The following is a 17,587-nucleotide window of genomic DNA, read 5'->3' as shown; positions in this document are numbered from 1 at the left end:
GCTGCTGCTTTGCCTCTTTGCCTCCGCTCTTGTTTTCTCTCCTTTTTTGTATTGAATGTGAGGGATTTTATCTTGTGTGTTTTAAGATTCTTTGGGGTTGGGATGCCATAAGGGAGGAAGGGAACTTTGTGGTGGCATGTTGTATTGCGTGTATGCATGGGAATTGTAGTGTTTTGTTTCAGGATGCCATCTGTTTAACTGTTTAACCTCCTACCCTGTGTGGACCAGCCCCGAGGTTTTATCTCGTCGTGTGGATGGTGTTTTTAATTTTGTTTTAATAAAAGATTGTAAGTGGAGCCACGTCTCTTGCTGCCGTGTATAACGGACCTGAGTACCTTTCTCTTGGAGTTTCATTTAGCTTAGGAACTATTTCCCTGGGCGCAATTCCCAGGGTGGCGTAGTCGGTGTCTTAAGGGGTGGTTCCCCTGAACTCTGAGCCCAGCGCTGCGACAACATGCAGGCCTAATTGAACACACCTGCAGCAACTCATCACCCGCTGACAATATTTTTAAAGATACCTAATTTTACATATTTAATTTACAGGTTTTATTAAGGGGGATGTACACTTTTGAGCTTGCCATTAAAGATGAATTTGGACTAAACTATTTAAAATTTGAGGACATTTCATTAAAGGTTTTCAGAGGAAAAACATCTATAAATTATTATTGAAGGATATCTTGAAAACAAACTCTAAAATAAGGGTAGATTTTTTTATTGTTCAACCTGGGTCTAAGGGAGATACAAACTTTTGCACTTAACTGTAGTTGGCAGGATCGAGTAAGAGACCCAGAGAAGTGACCATAGTGGCAGACCGGCCTTTCTCAGAGAAACGATAGAGAGAATGTCCAAAAGGTGGGGATAGATAATACGTGTGCTAATAACAAAGTGGTCCAGATGGGGTACATGGGATGTGTGTGAAGAGAATTATTGATTTAAAAAAAAGCAACGCTAGTAAGGATACAGAATAGTAGAGAAAGAAAATGAGTGAGTAACTGGAGATTCTGAGGTTGTTTAACGTGAAGGGAAATGCCTGTAGAAGGGATCAAGAGATGGTGAGAAGTTGATGAGTGACAATCAGGCAATAGTAAAAGTGGAAACAGAGCAGAAGGAGGTACAACGTCTGCCATTTCATGGACAGCATCAGTCAATGGAAGATCCATCTCTGTAATTTAAAGACGAGTATGCAGGGGCAGAAGGAAAGGTGGAATTCAAAGGTGAAGTGAAACAGGGTGATGAGATAGGGAGAGAAGAAAGGAATAGTAAGTTGTCTAGATGCCTTGCTGTGGCGGGCAGTGGAGGAAAGCATTGCGAGGTAGTGAGGGTATAATGGAAGGCCAGGGGTGGGGATGTGCGAAAAGCAATAGTATAAAATGGGGAAAAGGAGCAATTGGTGATAATGCAGATGAGCTGATGCACCTGCTGGACACCCCTAACCCTCCATACAGAGGATGGAGCCAGCTATAGGAGAAGGAGACAGCAGACGGAATGAGAAATAAAGACAGGATTGAAGCAGGAAACAGAAACAGTAGAGAGGAAGACGATAACGCAGAGCAGAGAGTACTGATAAGCAAAAAGGCTGCGAGGTCCCCTGATAGAGACACTCCAATGATCATGCTAGGGATAAAAGGAGCACAGACACAGTATGTGCCATGGGCAGGACAGGATCTGGAGGGCCTGTTTCTCGGAGTTCTGATTCTGGCAGACGGGGCCTGAAAGTGGATAAAAGCATTTGAGGAGGAAACTATGGGGCGGCTCCTGGCGATGGGGGACATAAAGGCGGTTCTGGCTCGTGTCCTGGGGGGTGGACGGGATGGAGAGACTGCTGCGAAGCAGTGGCCTGGCAGCGGGGACAGGGACTCCTGTGAATGATGCACGTCACTCTGACGATTACCGCGCTGACCTCTGACACCCACTGTGAGTATTATTTCCTCCGTGGCTGAGTGTAGCTGAAATGAAGCTGGAGCCCATAAAGGAGGGGGAGAGCCCAGCTGCCTATCTGCAAGCTCAAGACAAGCAGTGGCGCACCGAGACAGAGCCGGACCTGGAGAATCCAGTGTTCAGAGGACAGTACTGGAGAGTACTGAAGGACGCACTCCCGAGGCCAGTGAGAAGCAGGCTAAGGCAAGTGGTGGGGCTTATTACTATGCCTGAGGAGTAGCTGATCCACTCTATTGACTTGTACAGAGAGGAGGAGGACTCTGCTGAAGAGCATGAGAGGGAGCTGACAAAGAAACTGACTCAGATGCAGCTGGAGGAGCTGACCGCTAAAAAGAAAAAAGTCCAGGCACCAGTGGTCTCTCCGAACCCAAGCCCCCGGGGGCAGCCTGTGGACAGCCGACAGTCTCCTGCCCCTGGAGCCCCCCAGGATACTAATTGACCTCCGGTCCCTGATTACAATAGACTGGATAGATATGATGAATGTGGGAATGGGAAGACTGGGGAACAGGCCATTTCAGCTGGTATGCTGGGACTGTAATCAGCCCGGACATACCTGTCGAACCTGTATGTTCCAAAATCTGATCGAGCAGAGGTTCAGATAGCGGATAAAAGTGTACATAGGCCCATACTATTATTATAACATACCCCAGTGAACTTGTTAGGATGGGGCACTCTGCATCTATCGTAGATGGACATAAAATGCACAGAAAGGGTGGGGGTGCTCAGCGGACAGTACAGCCTTCTGCAATGAAATTTACTGACATATTAGGTGAGGAACCCCACTGCTCAATCTGCTGACAAAAGTGCCCCCTAGTGCAAAGTGGTTCACTGTTGTGGATTTAAGGTCAGTCTTTTTCAAGGTGCCACTGGCTGAACAGGAAAGATGGAGAAGCCTTGAAGGCAGGGTTTGCTGCGGTTCAAGCACAGGATGGCGTTTTTTACACGCTTGTTTCAGAGACAGCAGTGCAGCTGTATTCAGCCCAGTTGGTGGAGCTGAAGGGCTTGACTGCAGCGTGTCAGCAAGGACAGCATAAGACAGTTACAATTTCCGCAAAATCTGCGTACCCACATGACGTATGCTACCTGTTTAGGGGAGTCTGGGAACTGAGAAAGTTTCTCAAAAGTGAGGCCTCACCCATTCATCGTGATGATTAGATTTTAGAGTTGCTATGCTCTAGGTGTTTCCTAGGCGCTTGGCTATTGTCAAGCGTCAGGCCCACTGTAAAGGTAGTGACTTTGTCATCTGTGGCAATGCAGCGGCTGATGAGGCCACCAAAGCTTAATGTTCCTGAGCTGGTGGTCCTGCAGGAGTGTGTTGGTCCTTATGAGGCCTCTGTGTTGAAACAAAGGGAGGCCATCAAGGACAGAACCATGAGAGACTCTTGGTTGCGCCTCTGTCACTGGTTAACATTTTAATGACAGATGCGCATGGTCTTGACCATGGGGCAAGGGGGGAGGTGTTACATATGTTACATAAGGTTTCTGGACACCACAGCTGCAGGCTATGGTGGACAAGAGGCTGTCAGAATGCGAGATGTGCATCAAAAACTATATGCAAAAGGCAATTATAGCTCCTAAAGAGCACATTCCAGTCACTGAGGGACTATTCAAACACATAGCAGCGGACTATGTGGACATGGGAAAATCAGCATATAAGATGCAATATATGTTGGTTATTGTGGACAGGTTCAACAGATGGGTGGAGGTAATCCTATCCAAGGACATGGGAACAATGACAGTGGTGAAATTCCTGGTCAGAGAGGTGATACCGAGGTTTGGCATGCCGACTAAAATTTGCTCTGACAATCGAGCTACCTTTGTGGGAGAGTCTCTAAGCTGGTGCCTCAGCAACTGAGAATAAAGCAGAGGTTGGGATGTGTGTATCACCCACAGTCGCAGGGTATGGTGAATGGTACAGTATACTTAAGCGGGAACTGAATATGATCTATGCCTCTACAAAAATGAACTGGGCTGATGCGTTACAAATGGCTTTGATGGCAAAGGACAGGGTGATGCATCTGTCTCCACATGAATTGCTGGCAGAGAGATCAATGCCAAGATCGGTTTGGAGGGGGGCATATAAGGAGCCCACCTTAGACCAGCTGGGAGATGAGTTGAAGTTGTAACCCAAGTATGCAAAGCTATTTCCAAACAGGAAAAGGAGATGACACAGATGACAAGAGAAGACACAGATCAAGAGGAGCCAGTCTTCTCCCCAGGAGACAGAATGTACCTCCAAGTGTTCCAGCGAAAGTGGGATGAGCCCCGATGAGAAGGACCCTTTAAGGTGACACGACTTATAGCAACAGCGGTACAGGTAGAAGGGAGTAACAGTTGGTACCATTTGAATTGCTGTACTGGAGTATCAGCAGAGATAAGGCACGTAGTCACCACCGGAGATGCAGAGGACGCAGATGCCTCTGATTCATAGCACTGATGGAGCTTCCGAAGGAGCTCCACAGCTTGATGTACAGCAAGATCCAGGAAAATGATTAAATGTGGGGAGGTTGGCAGCAAGTCATTATGAAGGCGATTTTCTTTAAGAGTTGTGGTCTATCTTGCTCTGTTACTAATTTTTTGTTGTGTAGTTCCTTTAATGTGTACCCTAGTGGGTAGAACACTGTCTCAACAGGCAAGAATACCTGTTATGTCAAAGGTGGTGGGAGGACCATTTGGAGCAGCGAGTTCCCGGACTAACACAGAAACAGACTGTGACATAGACGTCATTGACGTAGTCGTACCCACATCAGAAATCCACACTGGAGATACACAACATCTGGGACTTATTTGATCATGAAGTAATGCATGTTTTGGGAGTAGATGTTCAACATTATCAGTTAACCCTCAGTTATCTTTGTGCGAGAAATATATATATACTTTTTTATTCAGATTGTATTAGATGACGTAGTCTTGGTAGATTATGTAGAAAATATAGTGTATGCAATGTATCTTGGGGAATTCATTATATAGCAATCCTTTCCACTATTTAGTGAAGAACTCACCATACTGCAGATGTCTGCATCTCAACGTTGGTAGTTTGTGAGCTATGCCTGCCATGGACCCTGATGGGGGACCACGCCTTTGGCGGGTTGGGAGTGGAATTTCCCTAAAACTTAGGGTTTTCGCCCTCCTTCCTAGGCTGGATGGACAGGATCGTGTGTGGGACTCTTGTGAGTCCCAAAAGGGGGGAAATATATTGAATATTTAAGCACTGTTTAACATGTAGAGAATGTAATCCATAGTATAACAATAAAAGATATTACCTGCTGAAGATAATCTAACTTGTGGAGAAGGTAACCTTGAAACCTGTTAGAAAATGCATATGTACAATATTTGCACCTGAAGTAGCTGTATACCTTGTCACTATGTTGAAGGCCAAAATATAATCAGCATTGTAATGTGTAGCCACCTGAAATTACCAAGACAGGACTTATTATTGCATCAATGCTTGGATTCTGAGCTCATTGTTTATTACCATAATGTCCCAGAATTGTGTTTGTCAGAGTGACTATATGATAAAAGAAATTGGCAGCCTATCACCTGGGGGCAGCGAATACCAAAACCCCAAAAGAGAAGAACATATTGGTGTCAAGGGAAAGATGATGCTTAGGACATCCCCTGTGATAAATGTCTTGATGAAAGATAAGCATAGTGTACAAGAATCAGTGTCATCACTGGGCACACTTCTGCAGAGTGTTTGGGCTTGGTTGTAACCTACATTAATGCAATAAAGACTGAATCTGAAAATCGACACAAGAGGCTTCTGACTCCTGATTCGGGGGGAGGAAAAAACCACTACACTTACACCCCCATTGTTCATCAGCAACCTATGGTTACAAGGCTGAGAAGGTGGTCACAGGAAGTGAAAGGCACTACAGGAGTGCTTTGAGGACACAGATTGGGTTCTCTGTGAGCCTCATGGAGATGAGCCTATGTTGGGAAGAGATGAGTGGGACAGACCTAGCCACCACAAGAAGTGGGGCATGACGAAAGAAGAGAAACTATCCATGAAGCTGCTCAGGCTTAGCAGGGTTTATTAACAAAACAAACACAAAGGGTGAACCAGAAAAGAAAGGAACCACACAGGGTCAAAACAATACCGATAAAACTGAAATTAAGGGAGCAAAGCCAGGAACATGGAGCGGCATGGTGGTGCAGTGGTTAGCACTGCTGCCTCACACCTCTGGGACCTGGGTTCGAGTCTCCGCCTGGGTCACGTGTGTGCAGAGTTTGCATGTTCTCCCCATGTCATCATGGGGTTTCTTCCGGGTACTCCAGTTTCCCCCCACAGTCCAAAAACATGCTGAGGCTAATTGGACTTGCGAAATTGCCCGTAGATGTGCATGTGCATGTGTGAGTGAATGGTGTGTGAGTGTGCCCTGCGATGGGCTGGCCCCCCATCCTGGGTTGTTCCCTGCCTCGTGCCCATTGCTTCCGGGATAGGCTCCGGACCCCCTGTGACCCAGTAGGATAAGCGGTTTGGAAAATGGGTGGATGGAAGCCAGGAACACAATACTTAAGACAGGGAACGTCTGGGTCGGTGCCCGTCTGGCCGTATCCCTTTTGTCTTGTTCTTGTTTAGTCAACAAGAACAGTTGCTGGCCATCCTGTTCCCTTTATTTTGTGGTCCTACGTCTAGTGTGTTTCCTTGCTGCTCGGACTAACACATACTGTAGCTGTATGGGCTGCATGTGTGGCTCAGAAGCTGAACTCCTCTGGATACGAGTTCTAGGCCAGACTCACCTCTTATTTAACTATTATTGGTTTTTCCTTTGTGTTTAGTATTATTTATCTCTGTCTTTCCTTTTTGTTCTTGTTTTTGATTTACCCTGCTGTGTCTGGTTTATGCTGTTCTGCTTAATCTTATATTATATTATTATATTATATTAATCTTATATCTTAATCTTCCCTAGTGTTGTTAAGCCTTAGGTTCAGATAAGGTTTCCTGGCTCTGTACTTGTTAATTGTAAGTTACTCTACCTGCTGCTTGTCTCATTTGATATGTTGATGGCCCACTCCTGCCCTTTGTTAGTCCTCATTCTCACTGCATATAAGTGCCTCTCTTCATTCCCCCAGATAGTCATTGTTCACGTTACATCATGTCGGTGCTGTGCTCAGTTTCTCAATCCTGCTCCCTGTCCTGCTCTGCTCCTTAGTTGTTTTACTTTCTTTAGTTAGTTCTTTTGTTCCTGTTTGTTTTTCACCCCACAAGGTCCCTTTATTTTGGGGTTTAACCCTTGGTGTTCTGTTTTGTTTAATAAACCCTGTTTCCTCAGAGCTGCTCAGTGGATCATCACTTCCCCCACCACCCCCCCCAGCCCCCGTTGCCATGCCCCATTGTAACAGGGAGGTAATCAGGGAAAACTATAATACTCATACAACTCATATAATACCTCAACACTCAATTGAGGATAGTGATCTATACGACCAGTGGAGTGGAATTGTGAAGTATTGTGATTTCCTGTGATGCTCCCTGGCTCTGTATGTCAAATTTCTGTGAGTGAAGTGTAGTGTCTCCTTCCGTGTGTCGATGCGGGTCGACATCCCTGGTCAGGATTTCCCATTTCCGTGCGTTTTGGAGAGGACGGATAAGGCTGAAAGAAGGAGGAAGGAACGGCAGTGTACTGATATACTGAACACCTGAATTTGTGCTGTGTGGGTCCCAGATTCAATAACTATTAAACCACTAAAAGTACACAGTCACTTAGTTAGAATAGTAAGAATGGGGGGGCAGCAAGCAGTAAGTATCCTCCGCCTCCAGATAAGGCTAGAGAAACAGTGGAATTAAAAACGGGGCTGGAGCTAAGGGAAGCATGTAAAAAATTGAATGCATAGACTGGGGGTCGATGGCCAGAGGATGGTACCCTAAATCTAGAGGAGATAGAACGGTGTAAAAAAATATTACGGAGAACAAACAGCAGTCACTCCTGTGGGGGTATATACAAGCCAGAAAATTTATATCAGTTGAAATTTATATCAGCAAGGGCTGCAGCACTGTGTAGAACAGCTGAAGGGGAAGGCAGAATAAAGCAGAAAAGGGTGACTCCCCTCTGACCCCTTCCGAGAAGGAGACTGCGAAGAAGAAAAAGAAACCCAACCCAGATTTGTTGTACCCGCCCCCTCCTGTGCCGGCTCTCACTCCTGTATATGCCCCTCCAGCATCACAAACACAGTATGCTGTGGGAGGGGCTGTCGCCACTGCCGTGCACAGAGAAGCAGGGGCACACCCGAGGTGTCAGGATGACCGTGTTCCTGATCCACCACAGAAGCAACACCGAGACAAGTTACCTGAGGAGGAAGAATATGAGGATGAGAAGGATAAGCCGCCCTCTCTCAGAAGACATCCTTCTGGCAAGCCCACTTACCACCAGACGAGAAACCTACAGTAGAAGGTGCACAGGCACAATCCGTGGGCGGGGAAGAATCAGCCGCTGACCATGACGGTCTAGCATAATTGGGAGCCAGGAGAAACATGGCTTAGTCCCTGGCCAATCCATGGAAATGTGGGGGAACATGCGCTTGCTGTGACTTCAAAGACATTTAATTTATTGTACCTGTCATCAGTAATGTTTGTTGCCTGGTGACTGGTTAACAGTACTATCCTGAAAGACTGTTCCAGAGGGACTAGAACAACCTGATCAGATGCATTGCACAGCATACTTCTTTGGAGAGGGAGGAAGAGGAGACTGGGCCCAGCAATTTAAGGATGCCAGAAAATTTGGTGAGACCATTGAATTCTCTGCTTTCTATGTTTCATACAATAAGTCAGCAGCTTCTGTGTTCCTGACTTTTGAGGAAGAGAAGGGTTCTAGCATGAGGGAGGTAGTGTGCTTATGCAGTATGTGGATCTTCTGTGTTTCCTGAGCTCCAGAGTCCTGCAAACAGGACATCAGAGCTCTGTTAGTGTTCTTGGCAGAGAATGAGCATAGAGCCAATAAAGAAAATCTGCATCTGGTGTCACAGAGTGTAACTTGTCTGGGACATGTATTGAGTGAGGGACGTGTCTAGGACCAGAATAAGTGGCCTGTATACAAGAAATGCTTGGCTATTGTACACTCTGGATTCAAGATTATGCACAGAGATCTTAACCTTTAGTGGATTTGACCATAGGACTGGGAATGACATGGAACCCCAAGGTAGAGAATTTCTTGAGTGGTTTAAAACTGGCTTTAATGTCAGCCCCAGCTTTGGGGATTCCAGGCTACAAAAAAGCCTCTTGTGCAGCATATTGATGAAAAGAAAGGCTTTATGACCCCTTGTGTTGACTCAGTACCATGGGGGAAGGTGCCTCCCTGTCACATACTACTCACACAGACTGGACTCGCTGGCCTGTGTGCAGTATCTGAAGTGGTGATGGCGAGCTCAGACCTGTAGACCAACCCTGCATCTATACCCTGTGCGAAGTCGATGTTGAACGATGTTGTTCTGAATGGGATTATGAGGACTTGGGTGGAGATGCTGGGTCTTTTGTGTTGTAAATGACGTGAGATTTTGCATGTTCCAAAGTGGGAAATGTGGAAGAAAAGTTCAAGTAATGCTGGGGAGAGGTGCATGGTGGGATTGTTATCAGTGTCGTAGGCCTTAGGCAAGAAGAGTGTACATGTGTGTGTTGTGCTGACTGTGAAACAGTGAGCTGAAACTGTATGTGAAACTAAACGATACCTCCTCTACTGAAAGAATGGGATGTACTATGTAGGCTGCTCAATGATGCATAGCAAGATAATGGGAAAGCAGTCAGAATTATAGTGGGAGGAGACAACCAGGCTCATGTTCTTATGTGTTTGCTATATTCACCTATTTCAAGGACCATCTGGTATAATGAATGTGTTGTAATGAAATAGATTGCTGTACTAAATTCATGGTGAGATATGAGTAGTTTGATTTGCTTCATTTGATGGTTTAACATCTGGTTAGCAAAGTTGGGGTATAAACTGGTGGTGACTGGAAATGTGCCTAAAGGAAATGCACTCTGTGCGTGGACAAGAGGCCCTGTCTTAACCACAGGGTAGAAGATTGCCTTTTAGTGGAGTTGCAGAAATGTATAAAACCTGAGCATTTTTTTTGTTCGGGGGTTTGCTTCTTCGGAATGCAGATACTCTTTGGACTGGGTAGGTTCGTTCCTCTTCCACTTTCCACTCCTGTCAACATCAGATTCATTCCTTTTCTGTGGATGGAAAACTGTTATGGGTCTGAGAAGAGGTGCATAGTGGGACTGTTGTCAATGTCTAAGGCCTTAGGCAAGAAGAGTTTGTTCCTCTTTTGTCAGGTGTGGTGTATGTGCTTGTAAAAATGTGCTAAAATAGCAAGGCTGTGAAAAGGGCAAGAAGCTGATGAACATCCGGTGGAAAGAGGAACTTGACGGTTGCACCTCAAAACTGTCAAATTTAAAATAATCTAGAGGGCTGAGGACGAGTGCAAGAGGAGATTTAAATTGCAATATGATAAGCTGTGCTAATGTAGAAGATTTTGTATGTATAAGGGGATATATAAGCTGAAAGTGACAGTAGTAGCAATAGTATTGAGCTACAGGAGTATACAGTCAGGACCATAAATATTTGGACAGAAGCAAAGTTTTTCAATTTTTAAGTTCTGTACCACAATAAATTTTAAAAGAAACAAGTCAGATGCAGTTGAACTGCAGACTTTCAGCATTAATTCAGTGGGTAGAACAATAACTTAGAAATCACAATCCCCTCCTTTCAGGGGCTCATAAGTAATTGGACAAATTAATATAACTGCAAATAAAATGTTAAATTCTAATACGTAGTTGAAAATGCTTTGAAGGCAATGACTGCCTGAAGTCTTGAACTCATGGACATGACCAGACGCTGGGTTTCCTCCTTTTTAATGCGCTGCCAGGCCTTTACTGCAGCAGCTATTAGTTGCTGTTTGTTTGAGGGTCTTTCTGTCTGTAGTTTAGTCTTTAGCAAGTGAAATGCATGTTCAGTGGGGTTGAGATCAGGTGACTGACTTGGCCATTCGAGAATATTCCGCTTCTTTGCTTTAATAAAGTCCTGAGTTGCTTTTGCTGTGTGTTTTGGGTCATTGTCCATCTGTATTATGAAACTCTGCCCAATCAATTTGGCTGCATTTGGTTGGATTTAAGCAGACATGATGTCTCTGAACACCTCAGCATTCATTCAGCTGCTTCTGCAAGCGTCTTTGAGTTCATGTAAAAGCGCTATATAAATAAAATGCATTTATTATTATTATTATTATTATTATTATTCTGTGTCACATCATCAAGAAACACTAAAGACCCAGAGCCACTGCGTGCCCAAGCCATCACACTGCCTCCACCATGTTTTACAGATGATGCGATGTTCTTTGGATCATAAGCTGTTCCAGCCCGTCTCCATACTTTTTTATTTCCATCATTTTGATACAGGTTGACCTTGGCTTCATCTGTCCAAAAAATGCTGTTCCAGAACTATGTTGGCTTTTTTAGAAGTTTTTTTTGCAAAGTCCAATCAAGCCTTTCTATTCTTAAGGCTTATGAGTAGCTTGCATTCTGCAGTGAACCCTCTGTATTTGCTTTCATGCAGTCTTCTCTTTATGGTAGACTTGGATATTGACACACCTACCTCCTGGAGAGTGTTGTTCACTTGGTTGGCTGTTACGAAGGGGTTTCTCTTCATCATGGAAATGATTCTACGATCATCCACCACTCTTGTCATCCGTGGACGTCCAGGCCAATGCTTTCTTCCTTTCTCAGGATGTACCAAACTGTGGATTTTCTCACTCCTAATGTGGCAATTTCTCAAATTGTTTTTTTCTGTTTTCGCAGCCTAAGAATGGCCTGTTTCACCTGCATACTGAGTTCCTTTGACCACATGTTGCATGTTCACACCTCAATCTTCCAAATGCAAAAAAGACACCTCAGATCAACTCCAGGCCTTTTATCTGCTTAATTGATAATGAAAGAATGAAGGAATTGCCCACACCTGTCCATGAAATAGCTTTTAAGTGAACTGTCCAATTACTTTTGGCCCCTTTAAAAAGAGGGTGGCACATGTTAATGAGCTGACACTCCTAAACCCTTCATCCAGTTTGAATGTGGATACCCTAAGATGAAATCTGAGAGTCTGCACTTTATGTCCATGCCCATTGTATAACTTCAATTGGAATATATCTCAGTAAACAGGTAAAATAGTAAAACTTGTGTTAGTGTCCAAATATATATGGATCTAACTGTAGATTGAATAAAGAGTGATTGAGTGAGTGAGTGAGTGAGTGAGTGAGTGAGTGAGGAAATAGGGGAGGTCAGGCAGTGTAAAATGTGCTGTGGTAAGAATGTATGGTGAATGGGGTAAGTCATGTGATGATCATGGGTTGGGGTAACCAATCACAGTTGATATGCCCTTTTTGGGAAGCTAGAGCAAAGTATTTCAACTTGTGAATTTCTTTATTTGATGTGTCACCACATCGAGATGGGGACACTCTGCTTCTTTCTGCTCTTCTACTTATTAAAGAAACTTTATCTTACAGTCTCAATGTGAATTATTTTCAAGATCCTCAAGAAGGAAAAGAAGGGTCATTCAAATAGTAATTTTATCTTCCACAAAGCGGGCACCCAACATTGGGCAACTGAGATTTCTGGTTGTTTCAGAGGGAGGGATCCTGCACAGAGGTGAGTAGGGCATAGAGCCTGACAGGACCGGATCTGGGTCAAGAACAGGACCGGCCTGGTTCCTCATTGGGAAACACCTGAAACCACGCTGCCCCAAAATGGACGATCCTGAGATTAAATTAAGAGACAGATTGAACTGAGACACAGTAAGATAAAATTTCTAATGTTTAACAAGTTTCTCGCTTGCTTTTCATAACTGTGCTGTTCTGATTCCTGCTCTGTATTGTGCATCAGAAACTGGTAATAATAGTTTTTCTCAAGGGGAATTGCAGTTGTTGTTACTTGGGTTCAGCTTCCCCATCAGGAAAACAAGAGGAGGGTAATTTGGTTTCAGCAGCAGTGCAGAATCCAGATTGCCACCTCAAACCTTGTGCACCAGTATACAGTACTGTGCAAAAATCTTATGCAGCTAAAGAATTAATGATTAAATGATCTTCATGTTGGTGTTGCCTGCCCAAATGTGTCAATTTAGCCAATTTGAAACTTCTAAAATTACCCCAGAAATTGCAGCAATCATCCAATACAGCCATATGTTTTTTGACTCGACCACTAGCACACCTTGTATAGCTAATCAGTATCCTATTGATTTTTCTTAACTAATATTTTTATTTTTAATGTTTTTATTGTGTTATTCTGCATATGTTGTAATACTAAATTGTGTATTTCTGTTCTGAGCTCTTACTACCCTGATAAAGAGCTTTAAACATTTCTTCTAACTGCCTCACACAGTACTGTACCTGTGTATTGTCTAGCTCTGTATATTTAGACTTTAACATCAATTTGCAACAACCAGTCTGAGTCTGGATCCAACTTGTCATACCCACCTCCATCAGACAAGGATCCGGCTTACAATCCGGAGGACATGTCAGGGTTTGAAAAAGAAATGCAAAAACATGATGGGTTCTCTACCATGAGAGGGTGGAATCCTGTAACCAGGAGGTCCACCCCGAGAGAGGCAGTAGAAAAGGGGACCGGGCTACAGTTAAAGAAGGCATGTAAAAAATGGAATCGTCAGACAGGGGGTCGGTGACCAATGGACGGCACCCTAGATTTGGAAGAAATAGAATGGTGTGAGCGGATGCTAGAAAAGAAGAGTACTGGCTGTTGCGGGAAAGGCATGTATAAAGCAGAATATTTCTACCAGTGGAAATCTGTTGCACTGGCAAGGGCGATACAAGGGCTACAGACCCAAGTAGACGAGCTGAAGGAAACGGGGACTACAGAGCTGATGATGAATAAGGCAGAAATGAGTAAACCCTCTCCAACTATTCCTGGAAAGAAGACTAATGAAAAAAAAAAGATACCTGACCCCAATCTATTGTACCCGCCTCTACCTGTGCTGTCTCGTCCTCCCCCTTATGTCCCCCCAGCACTGCAAGCTGTTGGGGGAGGAGCAGTTCCCACTGCCCCACCATTCGAGGGAAGGCCTCAAGGGTCATTCCAGAGCTACGCCATCCCTGACCCACCTCAGCATGTAGATGAGTTGCCTGAAGAAGAAGATGATGATGATGGGGAAGATGGTGAAATGTTCCCTATGGTGAAGGTTCCTAAACCACGACTGGGAGATTACCAACCTGCAGTACCTGGTTCTGTAGTGTGTTTCTTCTGTAACCAACTGGGGCACATCAGCACCAACTGCCCAAAACAAGGGGGAAGCGCCTCTGTTCCCTCTACTTTCCAGAATTCACAATCGGGATTTGAAGGGACAGACGCCGAAAATGGTGAATTCGTCATCCTAACTCAACACCTACATGATAGCCCAATGCTACAATTGACAATAGAGGGGAAGGAAATACCTTTCCTTGTGGATACTGGAGCCACCAGGTCCACAATAAAAAAAGGAGAGGTGCCCGGGGTCCGCACCACAGGAAAGACTGTTAAGGTCACAGGAGCCTCTGGGATTTCTCGACTCTTGGAAGAAACTGTACCCCTAGCTGTAGGTATAAACTCAGACTCTGCTGTATGTCATCACAAGTTTTTGATTTCCCCCTATTGTCCTGTTAACCTATTGGGTCGTGACCTGATGGGCAAGTTAGGAATGCAAATTGGAGTAGGGGAAGATGGGTTCTCTGTAACTTCAGAAAATTAAATTTGCTACACCTGGCAACAGAAACGTCCGTTGCCTGGTGGTTGATTGATAATAATGTTCTGAGAGACTGTGTTTCAGAAGAACAGGAACAACCTGATCAATTACACAGTACGGTGTTACGTCTGTATGCGTGTGAGTGTGTATCCATCTTTCCCTTCAGATCCTGTTCCACAAATCTGCCAATCCAGTTACACAATTTCCATTTCCCTCCATGAACGCAGTGCCAAATCTGGACAAACTGGTTTCCGTTGCCTCGGTCCCATTTCCCGCCTCTCCACCAAATGGACTATAAAAGAATCCCTATAAAAACATCGAACAGCTTTTTGTTCTAGCGTTTGCTATCATTCTCTTGGCTTGTGATTTGTATTGCACTGCTCATTACGATCTGTTTTGGCTTTTCGGTGCACTCTCTTTTGGTTTTTGATTTGGATTTGGTTGCTGTTGTCTTGTATTTGTTTTCAGTGTTTTGACTTTCTAATTAATGACTATTCTTTGGATTACGGATTAGATTTGGTTTTTGTGTAAATATTATATATATATTTGTGTGTGTGTGTGTATGTGTGTGTGTGTGTGTGAGGGTTGTAGGGAGTGGCTGCCGTTTCTTTTCTGCGGGTATGACGTTTTGTTTTTGTTGTTAGACAGGGTTAGGTTAGTGATTGTTTTTTGTTTCATTTTTCTTTTGGGTTAGGGAAGTTTCGTTGGTTCGCGGGTAGATACTTCACTTGGTTTTGTTTATTGTTTTGGCCTGTGTCACTCCTGAAGCTTCACATTTCCCAAATGCACATATATCTGTTTATATCGGCTGGGTGTTAATTATTTGCCATCCTTCTTATCCTCTACCTCCCCACTCCCTGTTCCCGATCCTTATCGTCCCTAGAACGGGACGTAACAACTGCATGCTTTTTCGGAGAGGAAGGAGGAGGAGAGCGGGCACGGCAGTTTGAGGATGCTGGAAGACCCTGTGAGACTATTGAACTCACTGGTTTCTGTGTTTCAGATCACAAATCAGCAGCCTCTGTGTCCCCTGATCAATGGGAATGGCACATGGAAGGATCAGTCCCCTATGAATCATATGGGAAGAAGGGTCAGACAGAATGAAAAAATGTAAAAGTAGGATTGATTGGGTGTGGGTACAGGGACTTAGTCTTAGAGCTGTGGCTGCAGCAGCAGTGATAGCAAGCTCAGACCTGGTACAACTGCATCTGCTGATACTTCGAGTTCCCCGTGCAGTGCACACAATCATGACGCAGGCTAGAATGTCCAAAGTGATCCCTGCGAAGGCCGTGCACTGCCGAAATGTGTTGTTAACTTTAGTCAATGTGACGCTAGACTGATGCCCTACTTTGAATCCTGCCACATTGTTGCCTGCTGAGGAGGACGGAGAGCCTCATGACTGCCTGTAGGCGATTTATCATGTGAGTAAGCCTCAACGTTCCCTTGGAAGAAGGTCTTATCCTATTTGTTGATGGGTGTTCCCCGAGACTGGAAGATGGATCACCGGCTATCTCCTATGCAGTAGTGCTCCAGGATGGATCACTAGTAGATGAAGAATGATTTCCAAGACACTGGTTCACCCAGGCAGCTGAGCTGTTTGCGTTACAGAAAGCCTGTCAACTGACAGAAAGACAGAAAGTAACTGTGTACACAGATTTGAGATACGCCTTCAACCTGTGGAAGCTCTGGAGAACCTATACAGCATCACCAGTTGGTGAAACAGTTATTGGAAGCTATCATGCTGCCCAAACAGGTGGCACTTGTCAAATGCCAGGCACATATAAATCAGACTGATGAGGTTAGTCAAGGAAATGATTTTGCCAAAACTTTAGCTAAAGATCCCACTGGATTTGACGATAAGGCTGCTATGGCAATTTGGATTTGACTGTTGATGATTCTTTTCTCGAAAATAACCTTGTTTTGATTCAAACAGATGACACTGAAGGCCAGCTTCAACGATGGAAGAGGATCAGAGCTAGAGATGGAGAGGAGGTGTGGAGACACTCCGGAACTACCTGACCTTGCCTTCTTAGGTCTGCATATCTGGGGATGGCTTAATCTACTCAAAGAGGTGATCCCGCGGTGGAGAATCCCCAGATGGATCACGATGGATCACTATGGCCAATGGACCTGCTATTGTGACAGAGGTTGTTATGGGTCTGAGAAGAGGCGCATAGTGGGATTGCTGTCAATGTCTTAGGCCTTAGGCATGAAGAGTTTGTTCCTGTATTGTCAGGGGTGGTGTATGTGCTTGTAAAATGTGCTAAAATAGCAAGGCTGTGTAAAGGGCAAGAAGCTGACGAACATCCGGTGGAAAGAGGAACTTGAAGGTTGCACCTCAAAACTGTCAAATTTAAAATAATCTAGAGGGCTGAGGACGAGTGCAAGAGGAGATTTAAATTGCAATATGATAAGCTGTGCTAATGTAGAAGATTTTGTATGTATAAGGGGATATATAAGCTTAAAGTGACAGTAGTAGCAATAGTATTGAGCTACAGGACTATAGATTGAATAAAGGATGTGTTTTGCGACATGCTATGAGTGAAGAAATGGGGGAGGTCAGGTAGTGTAAAATGTGCTGTGGTAAGAATGTTTGGCGAAGGGGGTAAGTCATGTGATGATCACAGGTTGGAGCTAAACAGTCACAACTGATGTGCCATTTTTGGGAAGTTAGAGCAAAGTTTATAAGTTTGTGAATTTCATTGTTTGCTGTGTCACCATTTTAGGATGGGGGACACTCAGCTTCTTTCTGCTCTTCTGCTTATTAAAGAAACTTCACATTGCCCTAAGTTTCAAGGTGAATTACTTTCTACATCCTCAACAAGGACTTAAATAAGAGTCAATCACATAATCTTCCATACTTCCACTTCCACTTTCCTCTCATTGTGAGACTCGTTCCTCTTCCACTTTCACTCTCAGTGTCAAACTCATTCCTC

The 17,587-nt window shown here is 44.4% G+C and overlaps 1 protein-coding gene and 1 long non-coding RNA gene across 4 annotated transcripts in view; one reads left to right on the top strand and one right to left on the bottom strand.

Annotated features, from left to right (window-relative positions):
- Window positions 1-17,434, top strand: part of LOC125749268 (uncharacterized) — a 29,006-nt gene extending 11,572 nt beyond the window's left edge. Inside the window, exons 1-2 of one of the 3 annotated variants that reach the window (XR_007399823.1) lie at window positions 11,251-16,072; window positions 16,585-17,434. Coding sequence is in view for 1 of the 3 variants with exons in the window: in XM_049026360.1 (XP_048882317.1) it covers window positions 13,602-14,657 (1,056 nt within the window). In the remaining 2 variants the exon portion in view is untranslated. Of the gene's footprint in view, window positions 1-11,250 lie in introns of those variants that run through there. The other 2 variants (XR_007399822.1, XM_049026360.1) reach the window with 2 other exon arrangements.
- The window catches only part of LOC125749277 (uncharacterized), a 43,331-nt gene that overhangs the window by 16,376 nt on the left and 9,368 nt on the right, over window positions 1-17,587 (bottom strand). The window lies entirely within an intron of this gene.

Source organism: Brienomyrus brachyistius, chromosome 9, assembly GCF_023856365.1.
Source record: "Brienomyrus brachyistius isolate T26 chromosome 9, BBRACH_0.4, whole genome shotgun sequence".
In the NCBI taxonomy this organism is placed as follows: domain Eukaryota; kingdom Metazoa; phylum Chordata; class Actinopteri; order Osteoglossiformes; family Mormyridae; genus Brienomyrus; species Brienomyrus brachyistius.
The sequence above is the reverse complement of the archived record's forward strand: the minus strand, read 5'-3'. Positions and strand labels throughout refer to the sequence as shown.